We start from the raw sequence: 18,908 nt of genomic DNA, 5'->3' as shown, positions 1-18,908 counted from the left end.
ATAAGGTGACGGAAAAGGGCATCTAGCTGTCTGAACCACGTCACAAGTATTTTAACCGGCAGATTCATAAGAAAATACAATAGGCGGGGGAGCAGCACCATTTTTGTAAGCGGCACTTGCGCCATGAATGGGAGGCGCAGTGATCTCCAAAACACCACAGGGCTCGGAGAACCTGACACAGGATCCCCTCTCTTATGTCTTCTATGTCATGATTTACCCTCACTCCTCAGTATTTAAAGGATGTGGAGGACCAGACGAAGCCTGGTGTTAGTTCCGGAGGCGGAGGTGTCCCCACCGCACAGGGAAATACACAGGTCTTGAGGCAGTTAACTGTCAGGCCTGATAGTTGATCAAAGTCCTCCGAAAGGCGTGTAGCCCTTTTTTTGCCAGCCGCTCCACAACTGAGGTATAAAAGGAGATCATCCGCATATAAAGAGATGTGTTCTTGACCATCCACCATCAGTCCAGTGCCCTCCGTCCGGAACAGCTCTGCCAGTTACTCAATGGGCAAGGCAAAAACGTAGAGGAGACTGCAGACAGCCCTATCTAGTACCCTGAAACCACCCATATGGGGCGTATAAAATTGTTCCAGGTCTTCATCCAAGCCATCGGGTCCATGTACAGGAAGGCAACCCATTTGATCCACTTCTTCCCCAGTCCCATCTTTTACATAGTTGTCATGAGGAAGCCCCATCTAATAGAGACAAGGGACTTTTCCAAGTTTATTGATAAGAGGAAGACCTCCCGACCTGCTTGTACCTCAGGTTGATGGAGGATGTAAAAGAGTCTCTGGAGATTGAGTGATGTACTATGGCTGGGAATAGAGCTGTTCTGTTCCCTGTGTATCAGCGTTTGGATATAGGGAAGTAATCTATTTGCTAATATTTTGCTGAGGATTTTAAAATCCATCTTCAGCATGGACAGGCGGTGAAAAGCGGTTGAGGGTGCCCTTACCTCCACAGTCTTCGGCAAGGGGACCGCTGTGGTGGTCCGCATGTACTCCAGAAGCCGTCCGCTCGTTCTCCAGAAGCCGTCCTCTCTGATAGGAATCAGAGTAGAGTGTCATCAATTTAGGGGCCAGTAAATTTATGAAGGTGGAGTAAAACTCGGCTGGGAGCCCATCTTTTATTGCTGTGTGCACTTCCTGAAGGAACATTGGATCGCCTAGCTCCCCTCTAGCCATTGGCAGTAGTACTGGAAGAGTTACCCGGTCTAAGAATCTAGTCTGTGCACCCTCAAGTAACATCATTCATCATTAGTCTACCATATAGAGATTCATAATAACTCCGGAACTCGTCATTGACATCTCCCGGAGGGTACATATATTTCCTGGTGGGTGGAGTGAGGTGGGTGATTGGTGCCCCCCCCTTCCCACATCCCCACCCTCATCTTATCTGGGTGGATCAGTCAGGCCGGTAGTCTCCCTGATTTGCCCTCCTCAGTGTGTGCTCTCCCCATATAACTTTTGTAGTCATGGCAGCATAGCCGTTTTAATATTACATTGTACTGTACTTTTATATCTCTGTTTTTGTATGGCATTCTGGTCCATCCCAAGGGTGCCCTTTATTACATGAAGTGTGGCATCTATGGTGTTCAGTTCTGTATGTAGTTCCCTGGTGACCCCCACCGAGTAGTTCATGCAATGACCACGTACCATCACCTTAAGCGTTTTGCATTCTGTCAGGGAAAACGATGTCAAGCCCTGATTGTGTTTAAAGTATTCTGTAATGTGTGTTTGGAGGGATTCCCTGTAACAGGCGTCATCTAGCGTCGCCGGTTGAAGTCTCCACATTGGTATGAGTGGTCTATCATCTAAAGGCTTAAATCCCAGCAGGAGGGGGCAATGGTCAGAGAGGGTGTGCCCACGATAATAAAGGTATATAGGAAGCTACAGTGGTTCTGTCGGGGGTAACAGATTAATCACTTTACATAAGAGAAATGCATCAAACATTTAAACAAATTATACATTGTACGGAATCACAGAACGTTACATGTAGTTGAAACACAAAAACACCGGCTAGTGGATGTTTGCGAAATACTTGTTTTTATATGATTTGAAGTTTTCAATAGTATTTACAGAAAATGAAATTGAAATGGCTGTCAAGTGAATAAATGTACAGGTGACCTGTAATATAGTGACTTAAGGTGCTCAGTGATGGTGGTGCAGTGCGTAACATATGTACAGTTTAACAAGGAAAATGGCTACAAGGTAGTAAGGATGAGGGCGGACAATGTCTCTGGTGGGCAGCACTTGTGCTTGTTAATTTGAGCCTAGAGACTTGTAAACAGCTGAACCATATGTATTGTCGACGTTTCGACCCAGACAATGCGCTATTTAAATGTCATAGTCTTCAGTACAAGGCAAGTGGCGGAAGACAGCCAGCAAGCGTCAGCGTCCGGTTTCTCAAGAGCAGAGTCTCTGAGTTGAGGTAGTCTAGAGAGATCTACAAAATAGGTGCAGGTTGGCCGTTGAGGAAACAATTGGCCACCGTGGGGAGGTGGGGGGGATAAGTATCCAATCCCAACTGCTAACCAGTTCACAATCCTGGCACGGAGTACTCGTCTCCCAGCAGTCTGCTATTTTGTAGATCTCTCTAGACTACCTCAACTCAGAGACTCTGCTCTTGAGAAACCATGTCATGCTTCATTGCCATGTGTGTAGTCTCCCTCCAGCAGTATGTCAGATTTAGGAACGTTTTACGCAAATAATGAGGACCCCCTGAAGATTCCTAGGACAGGGTAATATATGTTTGAAAAATAACAACCTAGGCAATTCTTGTAAGTAGCAGTTGTAAATCTTTTCTATCTAGTAGTCAGAACAGTTTAAGCAGTGAGACGAAAAATGAAAATTGTAGTTCTTTTTTAATTATAAGTTTTTAGTACATTCACAATTAAAAACAAATTTATTATATACATAGTAAAAAATCATGACAAATAATAAAATAGATTGTGGGTTACATAGGGATGAAGAATAAACAAATGTGGTGGCACAACTGTATGTTATTCGACGCGCGTTTCGGCGTAGTTAACGCCTTCGTCAGGAAAAATAAGGCCACAATTCCTGTGTTCCAAGATTCAAAGGTAGGGTTTCCAGGAATTTAGGTAGGTTATTTTTCTTGTGGGTGAATACCTTAATTGATGTTTATTCATTCAAATATAGTTGGTATTGAGAGGGGATGGCTATTCTTTTATGTTCTGCATTCCGATAAATCCATGAAAATAGCACAACCTTATTTGGTAGAAGTTTACGAATGGATGACAGTTCTTTAATACTTCATTGCGAGCAGTTCATATATATGTTAAAACCTGGTATATAATAAATTCTTGTAAGTGCCGAGTCTTGATAAAAATGGTTGATGTATAAAACAGTGGCAGTAGAGGCGTCGCAGGTATGATATAACCTTTGTGTTAGACGCGTTATCGATGTCGACCGGGCTCTGTGGATAATGGTTGAAACCAACCATTGCCTAGGTTGTTATTTTTCAAACAGATTTAGGAACGTTGCCTGACAGTGCTGTGCAGCTTCGTCCATGGGGCTGCATCACCTTGCACAGGTGTGTGACAGCACGCGTAGGTGCACGCACATGCATTCTGAGTACGGGCGATTGGCATACATGCCCACTGTTGTCCTGGGGTGCGTGATCATTCCTCCACGATGCAACACCGTGTTGGGACCTGTGCGCTGGCTGTCAATCAGTTGTGGCTGCAGGAAGGTAGTTACTCGTCCATGAATGCGAGCGCAGCTTCATAGGCAATCAGTTCCAGAAATAAGTCGTTCTCGAGTTCAAGGAACACGAGGCAGAGCCAATACATTAACTGGTCCGAACAGATGTGCTCCGCCCACGAAGTTTCACCAATCTGCAATACAGACCAATAGGGGAGCGCCTCGATGTGGTCACTGCACACGATGACTTGTGCAATCTCCCATCCACTACTGCCAGCACATACGCCACAGATCAGGGCGTCCCATGCACGGGTATCCCGGTTGCACTACTGTTCGTGGGCCAACAGGGGGTGCACACACCAGTCATAATCCAGTTCAGCTACCGTTGTGTTGGATAGGCAGACCTCCATGGGCCACTCGAATGTGCATGATCAACAGTGGAACCATGGCTGGATGCATGTGACGTACGCAAGCCGGAAACTCAGACACTAACTGATTCGCAAAACTGCCATTGGCAGAGCTCCCAACAGATGCAGCATTCGTGCACAGTACAGTTCCACATGACAGGGGTTGTGCATGTGCCCGGGATTGCCTACTATTGCGTTTGTTGGTCTCGTACCACCGGCACTCCTCAGACCGGCGGCAGTTCTGTGGATGATATGCCACAGCTCGTAGTTATGAGTCGTATGTGTGTTCAACGTTTGGATGTATGGTTTGTTTTTTACGAATGTGTCGGGGGCATCCCATGCTGGTGTGGCTTGAGCAGGGACAAGTGTGTGTGGGGTGTGGACACGTTGGTCTTTCATTAGCGCAGTTCGTGGTGTGGGAGCCGTCAGAGTCTGGTATGGTATCTCACTCAAGGGGTGCCGGGAGCATTGAAGACCATGGTCTGAGGTTCGGATGTCCTTCCGCCTTGTGTATTGAGACAAAGGAGCTTTCATGCCTAATTTTAGTCTGCCTACTGCTTGCATTTCTGGAATGTGATGTGGCCTTCGCGCTAAAATTGATGCCAGGCCTTAGATTTGGGATGCACCAATTGCGAAACACACACAACAGTTAGCTTGTATGAGCCAATGGCCCGATTGTCCTTGCGCTCCTTGTTTGGTCTCTCTCTCTGTCCTTTGATGAGTGCCTGACACACCTTCTTATCTTGGATATTGTCTTACAGGCTGTTACGTACAGATTGTCCAGGGATGACCCGCCATGACTCTTCTAAATAGTCGTTAGGAGACATATTTGATTGTGATATTTTGTTTGAACTTTAAATGGTGAATGATTGTGCTGTTTCTGTACTCACATGACTGTTAGTTGTTGTAATTCTGCGGCATCAGGTGAATGATTTTGTTCATGGTTTAGTGACGTTGATGTGCAATCTCTAGGAGGTGGGGGGGGGGGGTGCCCGGGGTAGGGCCCGGGGGTGGTGGTGGGGTGGTCCGTGGGTGGGTGGCGGTAGGTGTTGTGGCCCTCTTGGGGCTCCGAGCTGTATGATGAGTAGCTCCATGGCATCTGTTTTTCTTCAGGTGTGGCTGTGGGCTGTGCTCCCTTTTCCGGTGCAGGTTGTCGTCCGACTTTGCACCAGGTCAGAGCAGGTGTCAGTTTCCTGCTGCTAACGCGTCTTATCGCCTGTTTAGTGAGCTTATTGCAGATCTGGCTGGTCGTTGAGAATGTTGCGGAGTGGTGGTGTCGCTGCTTTTTGCTCGGGAACGCGTACTCTGCATCTTATTAGCGATAGTTGTTGGGGGTCATCCGTGGCCATGTCTTTTGCTGCTGCTATCGCAGGTAAACTGGTGTTATCGGCTGGTAGCACCTGCTTGTGAATGGGGCGGTGAATTTATCGCGACTTTGGTGGCTGAGATAAAGTGCCGATAACGCGGCCATAGATCCTTGAGAATATGCCCCTGAGTATTTTCTTCAACCCCTTAGCCGGGAAGGGTAGTCTGGAGATGGATCGATAGCTGCTAGGATATGCTGGATCGGGGTTTTTTTTTTTTAAGAGTGGTGGAATTGATGTTGTTTTCTAGTCGTCAGGGAAGGTGCCTGAGCAAATTAATTCATTCAGGGATGTGGAATTCCTATAGCCCGACGCCCGGGACATATTTTTTGAGGTCATGGACAACAAGTTTTAATGTGTATTTTGGCCATGGGACAAGTAGGCCCAACCTCCTGCAGCACAAACCCTTTGGCTGTCAGTTTGCAGTACCACAATATGGATTGGGGAAGGGCACTGTCTGCAGTTAAGGTAATGTGTGCGTCTTTGTGTTCATTCTTTTCAAACTTGTATTTATGGTTCATTAATGCAAAGCCTTTATTATTAGGGTGTGCACTAAAAGTAAATGTTGTAAGCTCGGCCTGCACTACTGACGGTCATTCCAGTATAAATGTGTACACACATTTTCAAAGTTTATTAATATGAGGCTATGTATAATGCTCCCAGAATGCTCTCTGATTATATGCAAATATTTGCAGATGCTTGAAACCAAGAGTGATGATTCTTTGCTTCCAAAATAAAAGGTTCACAAAAAACATGAAAGCTGGGAAAAAAACCATTTTGCCAACTACTGTAAAATTTTAGGTACCGTATCTTTGCAGCATCATTTAGTAACATGTTGATGTATGCTTGTATTTCCCCAAAATATCCATAACGGAAAATCAGTGTAACCAGTATAAATAAGATTATGGGAAACAAAAATAAACAAGCATTGCCAAGGCCAGGAGGTCTGAAATTGATGGTCAGCCTTTTGGTTTTGTCAAAGCGTGACTTATTTAGGCATGGTTTTTGTAAAATCGTATTGGTGTGGGAGCTGCTGGGTCCTCACCATTCTAACAAGCATTGGCAAAAGCAAAAATAGTTTTTGGTCTCAAAAAGCACACTATGCCACAGCAGTTCCGGGCACTGAACAAAACTACTTTGTGTGCCAATATCCTCCTTGTAAAAGAGCAGAATACTGTTACTCTCAGTGAAGCCAGCTGATAGACTGAGAGAGAGAGCGAGAGACAGAATTTTCTTAAACACAAAAGGTCATGATTAACGCCAAGGCTCATTTGAGGCCCAATTATTAAAGAAAGTCTCAAAAGTGCACCAATGGTATATATACTTGCATTAAGTGCATATATACAGTTTCTGTGAATTCACAAGAATTTACAGAAGTAGGCCTAGAAATAGTACTCCTAGAAAATATTTGTGAACTGCATTTTAGCATGAGCAAATGTGCATGTGTAGATTTGCTCATGTGAAAATCTGAATGTTTTAAGTTCACTTTTCCTTCAACCACTTTTTTCCCAATCCTGGAAAAAGTTTTATGTCTGCCACTGTCAGGAGTTGGTGAAAACCCTTAAAACATGCAAGTTAGAAGGTTTGCACGGACTCAAAAGAGCATTCAGACCCTTGAACTATTGCTTACCACTACCTTCAGCCCCAGCATGTAGACCTGCAGAAACGTAGCAACATAAGGGAATTGCTAGTATTCAAACCCTACTATGGTACGAGCCCTGGCATAATTGGAGAGGCTATATCAGAACTGTTATATAATGAGTTTGCTGCCGTAATTTGTTGCCGCACTACATGGCACAAAAGGGACAAGTGGATTTTGTTACAGGACAAGTAGATTTATGAAGCAACCTGCCCCATGGACAAGTAGATATTTTATTAAATTCCACACCCCTGTTCATTGAATACCTAGTTGTTAACTAAGGATTTCGGGAATCGGGTGCAGTTTTTTGGGTGGACAAGGGTCGGATAAAGCCCCCGTTTTAGACATTTTTACCTTGTGGGTAATCTGTTCTGTGGGAGGAGAGGAAAAGGAACTAAGCAGATTGGATGGTAAAAGAGATGTGACTGCTAAAAAGTTCCCAGAAACGGTATTCTCACAGACCCTAAAGGATTTGTACACAGTCTCCACTAAAAGACTGTGCCACCAAATTACAGGATTCAGCCCTGCTTTCCATCCTAGGTGGTTCTGGTAGTTTGGCTAGGCTTTTAACTGTAGAAAACGGCTCCCTGCAAGATGTTTTATGAAAAGTATTTACTTTTTTCTTCTATTATCAGTTTCTTATAGTCTGCCAGTAATTGTGCATATTTTGTTTTTTCTATAAAGTCGGAGTTTGCTCTCCACTTCCTCTCCTTCCTTCTACAGACTTGTTTTTGTGCTTTTAGTTTGTCAGAGAACCACGGTTCTGATGGATGTTTCCACCTGGAAACAAAGGTCTTCACTCGAGCTAGAGGATCGACTGCGGTTTTAATCCAGGTGGAAAACCTGTGGGCAGCAGTATTGGTGTCGGTAGTAAGGTCTGGCTTTGTGCAGGATAGGCACATTTGTAGAGTGAGAGGGTCAATATTCCCCCAGGCACGACCTTTAAATATGACTAGAGGGTTATGAGGTCTCGAGGTGTACTGATCCGTACTTAATGTGAACTTATAGCTTTATGGTCTGACCATGGAACAGGCAGCACTTCAGAGACCTTCAAATATGGATTTGGCGTGAATATTCCATCTAAGGTTGCCCTGTGTCATGGGTAGCATGCTCGACGATCTGTGTCAGGGAGAAACTAGCCAAGGTAACAACTAGTGAGGTTGTGTTGTGGTCATCCAATTTTTCTAAATGATAATTGAAATCTCCTTACACTGTAAAATCAGATGCATCGATATTAGATTCTATAAAGGGCTAATGGCATTCACAAAGGTGGGCCTGTATAGAAGGCCCTTAAGTGTATAGGTTTTAACTTTGCGTAATCCGAAAGGATAGTGTTTCGCAGTCTGTGGAGCTTTCCGCTGTGGACCCTGAAATTCGCGAATCATATCTAAAGATAATTGCTAGCCCCGACCCCGCTTGTCTACTCAATCAGCTGTAAGAATAGAGTATCCTGCTGGGATTGCTAAGGCCAGCTCTGGGTCGAAAGATTCTTCCGCCCAGATCAGATTTTAGAATCCTGTGGCTGCGACGGTAAGTATCCACAGGACATGCTTCATTTTTTATTGTTCTGTAAGTATTATGTGACTCTCCGGAAAACCTTTATCATCCCCATTTTTAAAAGATTGGAGAGGTGCGGCCAGCTTTTATTTATTTACAATTTTGTCTGGTGATACTGTCCTCTTTGTGCTTAACTTTTTAAAATCCGCAGTGCGGCTTAGAAGCTGTTGTGTCTCACTGATAGTGGTTTTTAAACAACAGTATAGTGCCTTATTAGGAATGTTGGTGATACAACCAGTTTAGTCAGGGATCTTGTGTTTGTTTGTTTTCTGCCTCCCTGTTTTAATGTTTTTTATATATGTATCCTATAACATTTTTTTTATATATTGTATGAGATTTTAAAGCTAGATTTGCTATTTAAGTGATTTTTGCATGTATAATTTGTTTCAGATTATATTCAACACTATGTACGGTTTTAGAATACTTTTATGGTTTTATACAGAAACTGAATCAAGTACATTTGATTGATTGATTGCACACCGTACCCTTTACACTTTGCTCTTGTTTGTGGCATTTGTACTCTCTAAATTTCATTAAGTGAACCCAGTGCATTTCATAAGCATATCCTTAACCCCTTTGTTTCTCAGAAACTAGCACATTAGTCCATTTTGAATCAGGCTAATCATGCTCACTCTCAACCAATGCAGTCCACTTCTTTTGCCTGTTCTTGTCCATTACTGCAGTTTCAATGTTTAATACCAATCCTTTAATTGTCAGTTCAACATTACAATTTGTGTTTTGGCAAATTGCATTAAAAAATATATATTCTTTGTATTAGATCAAGAAAACACACACAATCAGAACTGTCAGATCTGTGATCTGCCTTTGAAACACTTGTGCATTTGCATTGTAATTTCTGTTACTGATAAGAGCTCATTGTGTTGCTCTTACTTTGTCCCCAGCTTAGTCTCCTGCTGTTCTATCGAGTGTTCATACCTGTGCTTCAGTCTGCTACAGCACAAATAATCGGTAAGTAACCCATGAATTATGAATGCATCCCTATCCTATGACACAGTTGTTTATGTGCATTTCTTAACTTTGAGGGTTCAGTCTACATCAATGTCCTAAGAGTGTGGATAATCAGAAATTTCGGAATCTGAGGGCTTTCCTCTGCCCTGAAGCACAAGCAGCAAGCCAAGTTTGAAATTGCTAAAACTTTTTTGAAAGTTTGTCTTTATATAGAGTTGAGAACCCAAATCGCAATGTTAAGCATTTCTTGCTGCTAGTGTGTTAACACGTTGCTGCTGCACAATGCATCCTGCAGTTTATTAACTGCCAGGAAAATAGCTCCTTAATTGTAGAGCTGGGAATTCCATTCTCAACATGAACTAAGTGTATGTGGAAATTGAGCCCCCCCAAAGTGTGCCATATTACTTATTTATAGTTGTTGCCTGTTTGCATTGCCTTGCTGTAATTAATTAGGATTTGAAATGAATTACATACACTTTACTCACTGTCTGCTGATGACACATGCTTTGGTTGCACAGTGGTAGACCTGTTATCCTTAGGATGGTCTTCCCCCAACTTTTTGCCTGCTTACCTCCACTTTATCATTTTGTTGGCCCTAGGACTCTGAGCACATTTCCACTGCTAACCAGTGTTAACGTGCATGTGCTTGTCCCCTAAAACATGGGGACGCTGGTATATACCTCATTTGGCATATTTATTACCCTTGTAAAGTGGTATACCTTAAGCTAAGGCCTGTATTCAAAATGCTACTAGTGGGTCTGTAGCACTGGTTGTGCCACCCACACAAGTAACCTTTCAAACCTGCCTCAGGCCTGCCATTGCAGGTCCTGTGTGTGCAGTTTACTGCCACTTCGACTTGACATTTACAACCACTTACCAAGCCTTAAACACCCCCTTAATTACACATAGGTCACGCCTAAGGTAGGCCCTAGGTAGCCCTATGGGCAGGGTGCTGTATGACTGAAAGGTACAACATGCACTTAAGTTTTACGTTGTCCTGGTAGTGACAAACAGTTACATTAAGTTCTCACTACTGTGAGGCCTACTTCTCTCATAGGCTAGCATTGCAAATTCCTTAAAACACTTTTAAGCTGTAATTCCTGATTGGAAAGGAGTAGCCGCATCATGTTTTATATCTTTGGAATAGTGGCGATGAACCCTCTTTAATAGTAAAGTTGGATTTAACATTACTATTGTAAAAAAAAAAGCCACTTTGGACATTTCTCTGCTCTTAACTTTGCTTTATGTGCCTGGCACCTGTCTCCAATACATGTCTGGGCTGGGTGACAGCTACACTTTGTGCATTTCCTCTAGACAGCCACCAAGGGCGGATGTGACAGAGGACTCATCTGCATTTTGATGGCCTTCCTGGGCAGGAAGGGGTAGTAGGAGCGGACACCCACATCTGAATAGGCTGTGTCATGTCACTACACAGCTAACTGATTACCCCCAACCCCCACAGATAGCCTAGCAGGCAGGGATGGGATCAAAAGGGACCTGTGTACTTCAGGGAGCTGCTTTGAAGTCAACCCCACTTCAAAGGAATATTTGGGTAGAAGTACTGGGGCTCCGACCTTACCCAGAAAGTACACTACTGGACCTGTAAAGAACTCTGCCAGGAGTATGGACTGCTGTGCTACAAGGTTTGCCACAGTTCCAAGGAATTGCTTCACTGCTGTACTGAGCTGTCCTGCTGCATGCTGATCTTTGCCCTGTATAGGACAAGGCCTGGACCCAGAGTGACTCCAAGGGCTTGCTGGCTTGCCTCCTGTTTTCTGAAGTGTCAGGGTCATAAGACCTCTTGTAATCCTGCTGGTGCTGCTGGACTCTGCCATCTGCAAGCAAGCCCCTTCCAGTCCTGGGCCTTTTTGCAGCTTTTCCTACATTGATGCAGCAGTGGCTTTGCACCGTTCAGAGACGAGTCATTGCCCTTAGATGCCGACGCTGTGGCTGCTCGGCAACAGCAGCTCTACAGCAGGCGCTGCTCGACTGCACCACAATGCCTGCATCGTACAGGGGTTCGGTGGTAAACCTTCCATAGATGGCGCCGTCACTGGCCTCCATGCACGCGATGGATGCAGCGACTCCTTGCCTCGAGATCTCAACGCTTTGTTCCATCCAAGGTACTGTGTCAGCAGGACCTGTTAGAGTCCTGTAGCTGGCCTGCCCTCCATCGTGGTAGGCCTGAACTTTACATATAACCCTGTCTAGTACGGCCTCCATTACCATTTTAGCTCAATTGACTTCTAAGCACTATTTTTGGTTTATTCTCTAAAAATTCAAACCTCCGGTTCTACTTATTGGATTTTTGTCATTTGGGTTTTGATTTTCTCATAAAAGTATTCTCTTTTTTCTAAACCTGTGTAGTCTTTTTGTGGTGTTTTTGTAGTGTTACTGTGTGTTGCACTAATAATTTACACATTGCCTCTTAAGTTAAGCCTGCCTGCTCTGTGACACGCTACCAGAGGATGAGCACATGTTAATTCAGTATGTTTATCTATCATACATTGACAAGGATTGTGGTCCCTATTGAACTTGGTGCAAACCTCTGCCAACTAGAGACCCAATTTCTAACACGCCTTAATGGCATATTGTGCATATGGCTCCTGTATGAGTCTCACTGTGGTGCCACGGCACAAAAGCAGAAACAACAAGATGATGGATGGATTGCTTGAATTAATCTCAGCCACTGGCAATTGCTTGGCCACATCCCAACCCATCGTTTTTTTTGTTCACCATGCCACATCAGTCTGGACCTAGCCATATGCAAATCAGTCTTGATCCTGCTACTCATAGGAACCGTCCAACGCGATTTGTCAGGCCAGGTCCTCCCTGAACCAGAACACAAGCAACCTAGAACTGGTTTCTCACTAGTTAGGGCTCTTCAGCCAGGTATAGCTTGGTTCCAGTATCATAATGAGCCCGGGACCCATGTCTGGACTAACCTGTCGCAAGTAGGGTGGTAGATACAAAAGCAACAAGGTGATGGATGAACTGTTTGCATTAATGTCAGCCACTGGCAATTGCTGGGGCCGCATCACAACTCATTATTTTTTGCCCACAATGCCACCTCAGTTTGTACCTAGCCACATGCAAATCTGTCTTGACCTTGCTCCTCATGTGACCAGTCCAGCACGAAGTGCCAGGCTGTCCAGGTTCTCCCCGAACCATATGACAAGCAACCTAGGGATGGTATCATCCGAATTAAGGCTCTTCATCCAGGTATAGCTTGGTTCCAAACTCGGACTGGATTGTTACTATGAGGAGCAAGGTCAAGATTGGTTTGCATATGGTGGGCATGAGGTGGCATGGTGGGCAAAAAATGATGGAATAGGACATGGCCCAATTGATTGCCAGTGGCTAAGATTAATTCAAGCATTCCATCCATCACCTTGTTGTTTTTGTATGTGACACAAAAGCAAGCACTGCTGCCTGTACAAGTCCGTATACTAACTTCCACTAAGGTATTTACGTCACTTCTGGTTAGTTACAGAGAAAAGCATGGTGCTTCTGGATTATGTTGTTCTAATGATTGCCTTAGTGACTGAGGCATGTGGTTAGGCATGCTTGAGCAATATCCTTGTGGATACATCTCCCTCCCCACAGTATCAGTAAGCCATAAGTAAATACAGTAGTGTAGATGCTTGCAATGATTGGTTATTTTTTTCGCTTCATACCTTATTAGGGTGAACAATCATGTGAACATTTCAAGGTATAAGCTGTTATGGATAACAACAAACTGTAGGTTTGCTAGTTGAATTCTTTTATTTTTGTTTCCTTGCACAAGAGTCACAGCTAAAATGTATTTCAACATTTTGAGGCACAGCCTGGGGCTTTTGACGGCCTTTTGATGGATATGAGAAAGGCATATTCTTATCACAAGTAATCAATATTTGTGGGGTCACCGTAAGTATTTATGTACACTTTTAAATCGCCCAAACATTTTGACCAGGAAATCCTCTTGAGCACTGCAAGAATTAAGCCCTGTGCATAGCATATCTACAACAAACACAAGACCTTCTGTTACCCCACACATTTGTGATAAGAATATACTTTTCTAGAATTATCTCATGATTGGACACCCTATAAGACGTGACAGCGAGGTAATAACCTTCAGTGCATGCATCCCCAATTTTATATTTACCTATTTACATCACTTCTGCCTACTACAGCATCTATTGGCATTTCTGCTTCCAAGCAGACTAGACCATAGGTACCTGCGCGCAGTGCGCTTCTGTCGATTGAAGAGGAAGCATCTCTCTGCCTTATTCCCCACTTTCTGATGACATCCAAACATAGCACTCTGGTTTGTTGAATGTCAGCATATTTGAAGTTCCAAGCTACTGCTTCACCTCCATTTCACAGTGACTTGGATGTAGCTGTTCATATGAATTGCAGTGGTGTTTAAAGACGTCTGTTATGAGTGTTTAGTTTGTTCTCTCTCTATTGTACCTCCACCTAGCTAATGTAATTGTTTAATGAGAATCAAAGCAAACTTCTTAGATTTTCTTTATCGAATGATATTCGAACTGTGATTTCACTTACTTTTACTAGGTGATCCCTCTTTACATGGAGATGTCTGGTCATGGTTGGAGTTTATTCTCACTTCGATTTTCAGTGCATTATGGGTTCTACCTCTCTTTGTACTTAGCAAAGTCGTCAATGCCATCTGGTTTCAGGTAAAGTATAGCCATGTACCTAATCTGTTGATTGGTGTATTAATTGTTGCTACTTACTGAGTGTAGGCACATTGTGGGTACATAGAGAAAAGTGGTGTACTATGTTCCTGAAATCGTGTTTTTAGGTCTCGCCTGACCCAGCGCATGCGCTGGTCTGGCGAGACTTATTGAGAGGGCTCCAAAAAGTGCTACCAGGCCAGCCTAGAGCTACAGTGCATGTGCGCGGGGGCGCGCGCCCCGCTTTACCGCGATTACTTTCACGGCCGCTTTGATGTTTGATCGCGATCATTTTCACTTTCGCGGCTTGCGGCCGCTTGGCATAGCCAATAGGTCTCGCTTTTGGGACCTAATAAGTATTTAGTTATGCAACTGTTGCATGGCTAAACACTTATAAGGTCCCAAAGGCGAGACCTATTGGCTATGCCAATGCTTGTCTTTCCTAGTATATTGAAAAGTATGCCATGCAGTACTCTTTTTAACTAAATGCTTTATGGTTGTGAGTAATGTTCCTGTTAAACACTCTTTGTATAACTGCACAAGCAGCTAAATACCCCTGCCTCTTCCTTATGAAAGGCTATAATGAAGCATTGGAATAGAAGATGGTATGGTATTCATTTACTGGTAACATTTGTTAAGAAACAATTGTAGTCTATTCGTACTGCAGTAATTCTTGATTCCTAAACTTAGGATCATACTAGAATTGTCAATTTGCAGCTGACTGCAGGGGTCCACATTGCACCCATCATAGCTATAACTGTAGAATTTGAAACACTAGCCTTCATGGATAAGGGTTGTTAAGCCTGCCAGTCCTTAGGGTGGTCTTCCCTCAAAGATGTCTACTCACCTGTGACTGTGAACTTTACTACTGCTAACCAGTGCTAAAGTGCTTGAGCTCTCTCCTTAAAACATGGTAAAATTGTCCCTCACCTGATAGGCACATTTAATTTATATATATGACCCTAGTAAAATGGTACAATCTGTTCCCAGGGCCTGTAAATTAAATGCTACTAGTGGGCCTACAGCACTTAATGTGCCACTCATTAAAGCATGTCTCAGACCTGCCATTGCAGCCTGTGTGCGGTTTTAAACTGCCAATTTGACGTTGCAAAATTATCCTCTTTCCGGGCCGAAAACTCCCTTTTTATTCTTGACTCTTACTTTCTCTGTCCCTTCCTAACTTACCTCAAACCTCAGTCTACTACTATGATCTCTCACATAACCCCTTTCTGTACTCTTCCCTCCTCTGTCCCTTCTTGACCCATCTCAAACCTCAGTTTACTACTGTGATCTTCAAAATAACACATCCTTGACTCTTCCCTCCTGTATCTCTTCTTTGACACACCCAAAACATAATTTTACCACTGTCATCTCCCTAATAACCCTTTCTAGACTCTCTCCTCCTCTAGCCCTCCTTTGACTCATCCCAAACCTCATCTAACTAAATGATCTCCCATATAACCTTTTTCCCGCAGAGGGAAACAGACTGTTAGGCTGCCGGCTGGGGTGGTACTCTGTTCCCTAGCATTCTCTGCATTCTGTACATGGCGCAGAGAGGTGGAGACAACCCTCCCAGCGCCGTAAAGGCTGCTCCTCACTCCCGAAGCACAGGATTCCTGCAGAAGAAAACAGACTGTTTGGCTCCTGGCTGGGGCGGGACTCTGTCCCCCAACATTCTCTGCATTCTGTGCGTGGCGCAGAGATGTGGAGCCACCCTCCCAGTGCCGTAAAGGCTGCTCCTCACTCCAGCAGCCGCGCAATTCCCGCAGAGGGAAAGTGACTGTTTGGTTGCCGGCTGGGGTGGGACTCGGTCTCCCAGCATTCTCTGCATTCTGTATGTGGTGCAGGGAGGTGGAGACAACCCTCCCAGCGCCGGGCAGGACTCTGTCCCCCAGCATTTTCTGCTATCTGTGCATGGCGCAGGTATGTGGAGACCACCCTCCCAGCGCCGTGAAGGCTGCTCCTTCTTCCCACAGTGCAGGCCACACGCGGGAGTGCCTTGGCAAAACCCGTCTACGCCCATCCGTTGCAGGACGAGGCTGGGCCCCCCTGTTGACCCTTTGCCCTGGGACGTCATACCTGTGCGTGAACTCATTTGTGAGCATCCTAACAGCATCGCTGAGGTAAGAACATGGGGAAAAGGCAGTTGGTTATGCTGCCCACTTACGACCCCCCCCCCCCCTTCCGGCTGCAACCATCACACGCTTTTTGACTACTGCTATGGGGGCTATTAATAGTGAAATTCAGAGCGTAGAGTAGAGGTTGACAGCCACAAAGAAAGCTCTGCAAATCAGCCCACTGGAAAGAGACACTAGTATCCCACAACTTCCGTCTTTGGCTGGTAAGGTAAGCAACTCTGTGGAAACTGATGATCTATGCGTCTACAGTGGCGATCTAGAGATTGTCTCTATTGATGGTCACAACATGCAGATTGAAGCTTCTTGCTCAATGCCCCCAAACACTGTGATACCTCCTCAGACCAACCTAGTCAAGGAAATCGCCAATGAAGTCTTGACACCTGTTCAGTTCGCAGAAATTTTAGTTAAATCCTTAAAAACATACTTTGACCCAGTGCTGGCTATACTTAATCGGATCGATACATTCTTGAAACTTTTAATCCGGTCAAGCTTAAGCGGCTTGACGGGCAAATCTGAAAAATCAGCAGAAATATAGCAAATGTTAGTCACAACCTGTTAATTAAAAAAATTGCAGACCTCAAGAGAGTGGCCAACAAGATAACAACAAGGGAAATAACATTACTGTCTACGGCACAAGCATACATGCAGCGGGGAACAGGTCCTGGGCCGAACTCATTATGAAAAGAAGGAAGATCTATTGTGGGACAACACACACTACCACCTAGCACACAAAGAATCCTGCAGCTTCTGCCTGAAGCAACCCAGTTGATAATTATTTTTAAAAATGTCCCATCCCAGCAACATGATGAAGACCCTAACAATTAAAAAAAAATAAAAAAAAAGGTTGTACATAGGATACTAAACTCCGCATTCTGTTACAGTTGTGAGGACCTGTTTAAGAGCATAAACAAAGTCCAAAGAGTAGCTTGGTTTGGCTCTCAACCAAAGGAGGATCCTGGAGACTGCATTGTTGTCAATTTCGGAAATAAGCATATGACAGGTTTTCTCTTGGAAAGTCTGACCTGGTCGTGCTTGCCAAGGGGCGGGATTATAGCGGTACCTTTGGGCTATTTTTACCAACCAAGTAAGCAAGCCCCTTTCATGTTACGCCCCACTTACGGAGATACCCTGAGACTTTTTGCCATCTCAACCCACAATCGCTTCTCCCCTCTAGATCAAATGGATTGACTGCAAACCCAGAGGATACCGGTTGCTCAGAAACGTATTAGTGCGGATGCCACGACGATTATTCAGGAAGATGCATTTGTTCCCTCGGTCTGCACCGATATGAAATTAGACATTACTATTGCACTTGGGAATAAGAGGGATAAATATGTCAGGCCTGACAGTCCAAAAACTGGTTCTGTAGGTGACACAGAAAGGACTGAACATAACGTTAAAATAATGTTAAATGCTTACTTTGGAATGTAGCTGGGCTCTCAAGTAGGGTGAGAAATGATGACTGGCTAGATCTTATAAAGGGTTAGGACATTGTCTGTCTCCAAGAAACCTGGCCCCGGGGTACAGTCTCTATCGATGGGTCTGTTTCTGTTTATACGCCAACTACTCACTCTTTGGTAGGCCAATATTTCCAACTCATTAACATCATGTACAAGTTAAATGTGACACTTATTGTTGTTAATTTTTATCACGATAATTTTACCTTGGTGAATACTAAAATGGCCTCCAGGCTTGAAAATTATTTAACTGCTTTGCTACTAGGCCCCCCCCCCCTTCCCGCTAGGCCTTTTTTTTGCTATTTGGGGGACCACATAAGCTATCCATGCCAAATTTGCGTCCTTTTCTTCCAACATCGTGGAGATTCTAAAGGTACCCAGGGTTTGTGGATTCCCCTGGAGGGGTCCCAGAAATTAGCCAAAATACAGCAACATTTTGTTTTGGGGGGAAAAAAGTGCTGCAAATAAAAACGTCTGTTTCTGTCCCTGCAATTGGTATCAACAAAGGGTTTGTGAGGCTGAAATCAACATTTTCCCAGTTTTTAGGGAATGACAAACGTCTGTTAGAAAACTAAACTTTTTTACACAGTTTTGGCATTTTTCTGGAACACAGCCTATTTTTGCTATTATTTGTGCTTTCAGCCTCCTTCCAGTTAATGGTAGAAATGGGTATGAAAGCAATAATGGATCCTGGAAAGCTATACACTTTTGAAAAGTAGACAAAATTCTGAATTAAGCAAGGGGTCATTTGTGTAGATCCTTCAAGGCTTGTTTATAGAAACTAACAGTTAAATATAGGAAAAATTGAAATTTAGTTGAAAAAAACAGCCTTTTGTGTCAACATTTTCACCTGTAACTTCTAATTATGACAGCTCTTTTAAACCAATATACCGTTACATCCGCAAGACCTTACTGGTTGTGGGGATATATAGCACTTGTAGGTTCACCAAGAACCCGACGAACCCAGAGCCAAAAACTGAGCAGCGACTTGCAATGGTTTTTAGGTTTCGCTGAGTCGGTGCGCATGCGCTGCTTGG

General features: G+C 44.1%; 1 protein-coding gene across 4 annotated transcripts in view; it reads left to right on the top strand.

The window, feature by feature from the left end:
* Positions 1-18,908, top strand: part of EI24 (EI24 autophagy associated transmembrane protein) — a 331,213-nt gene that overhangs the window by 98,549 nt on the left and 213,756 nt on the right. For all 4 annotated transcript variants that reach the window (XM_085646022.1, XM_085646025.1, XM_085646024.1 and 1 more), the window contains exons 5-6: positions 9,534-9,600; positions 14,155-14,279. In XM_085646022.1, the coding sequence (XP_085502148.1) occupies positions 9,534-9,600; positions 14,155-14,279 (192 nt within the window). The remainder of the gene's footprint in view (positions 1-9,533; positions 9,601-14,154; positions 14,280-18,908) is intronic.

This window comes from Triturus cristatus, chromosome 3_1 (genome assembly GCF_964204655.1).
Source record: "Triturus cristatus chromosome 3_1, aTriCri1.1, whole genome shotgun sequence".
Classification (NCBI taxonomy): Eukaryota; Metazoa; Chordata; class Amphibia; order Caudata; family Salamandridae; genus Triturus; species Triturus cristatus.
Note: the sequence above shows the minus strand (reverse complement) of the source record. Positions and strands in the feature narration are given on the sequence as shown.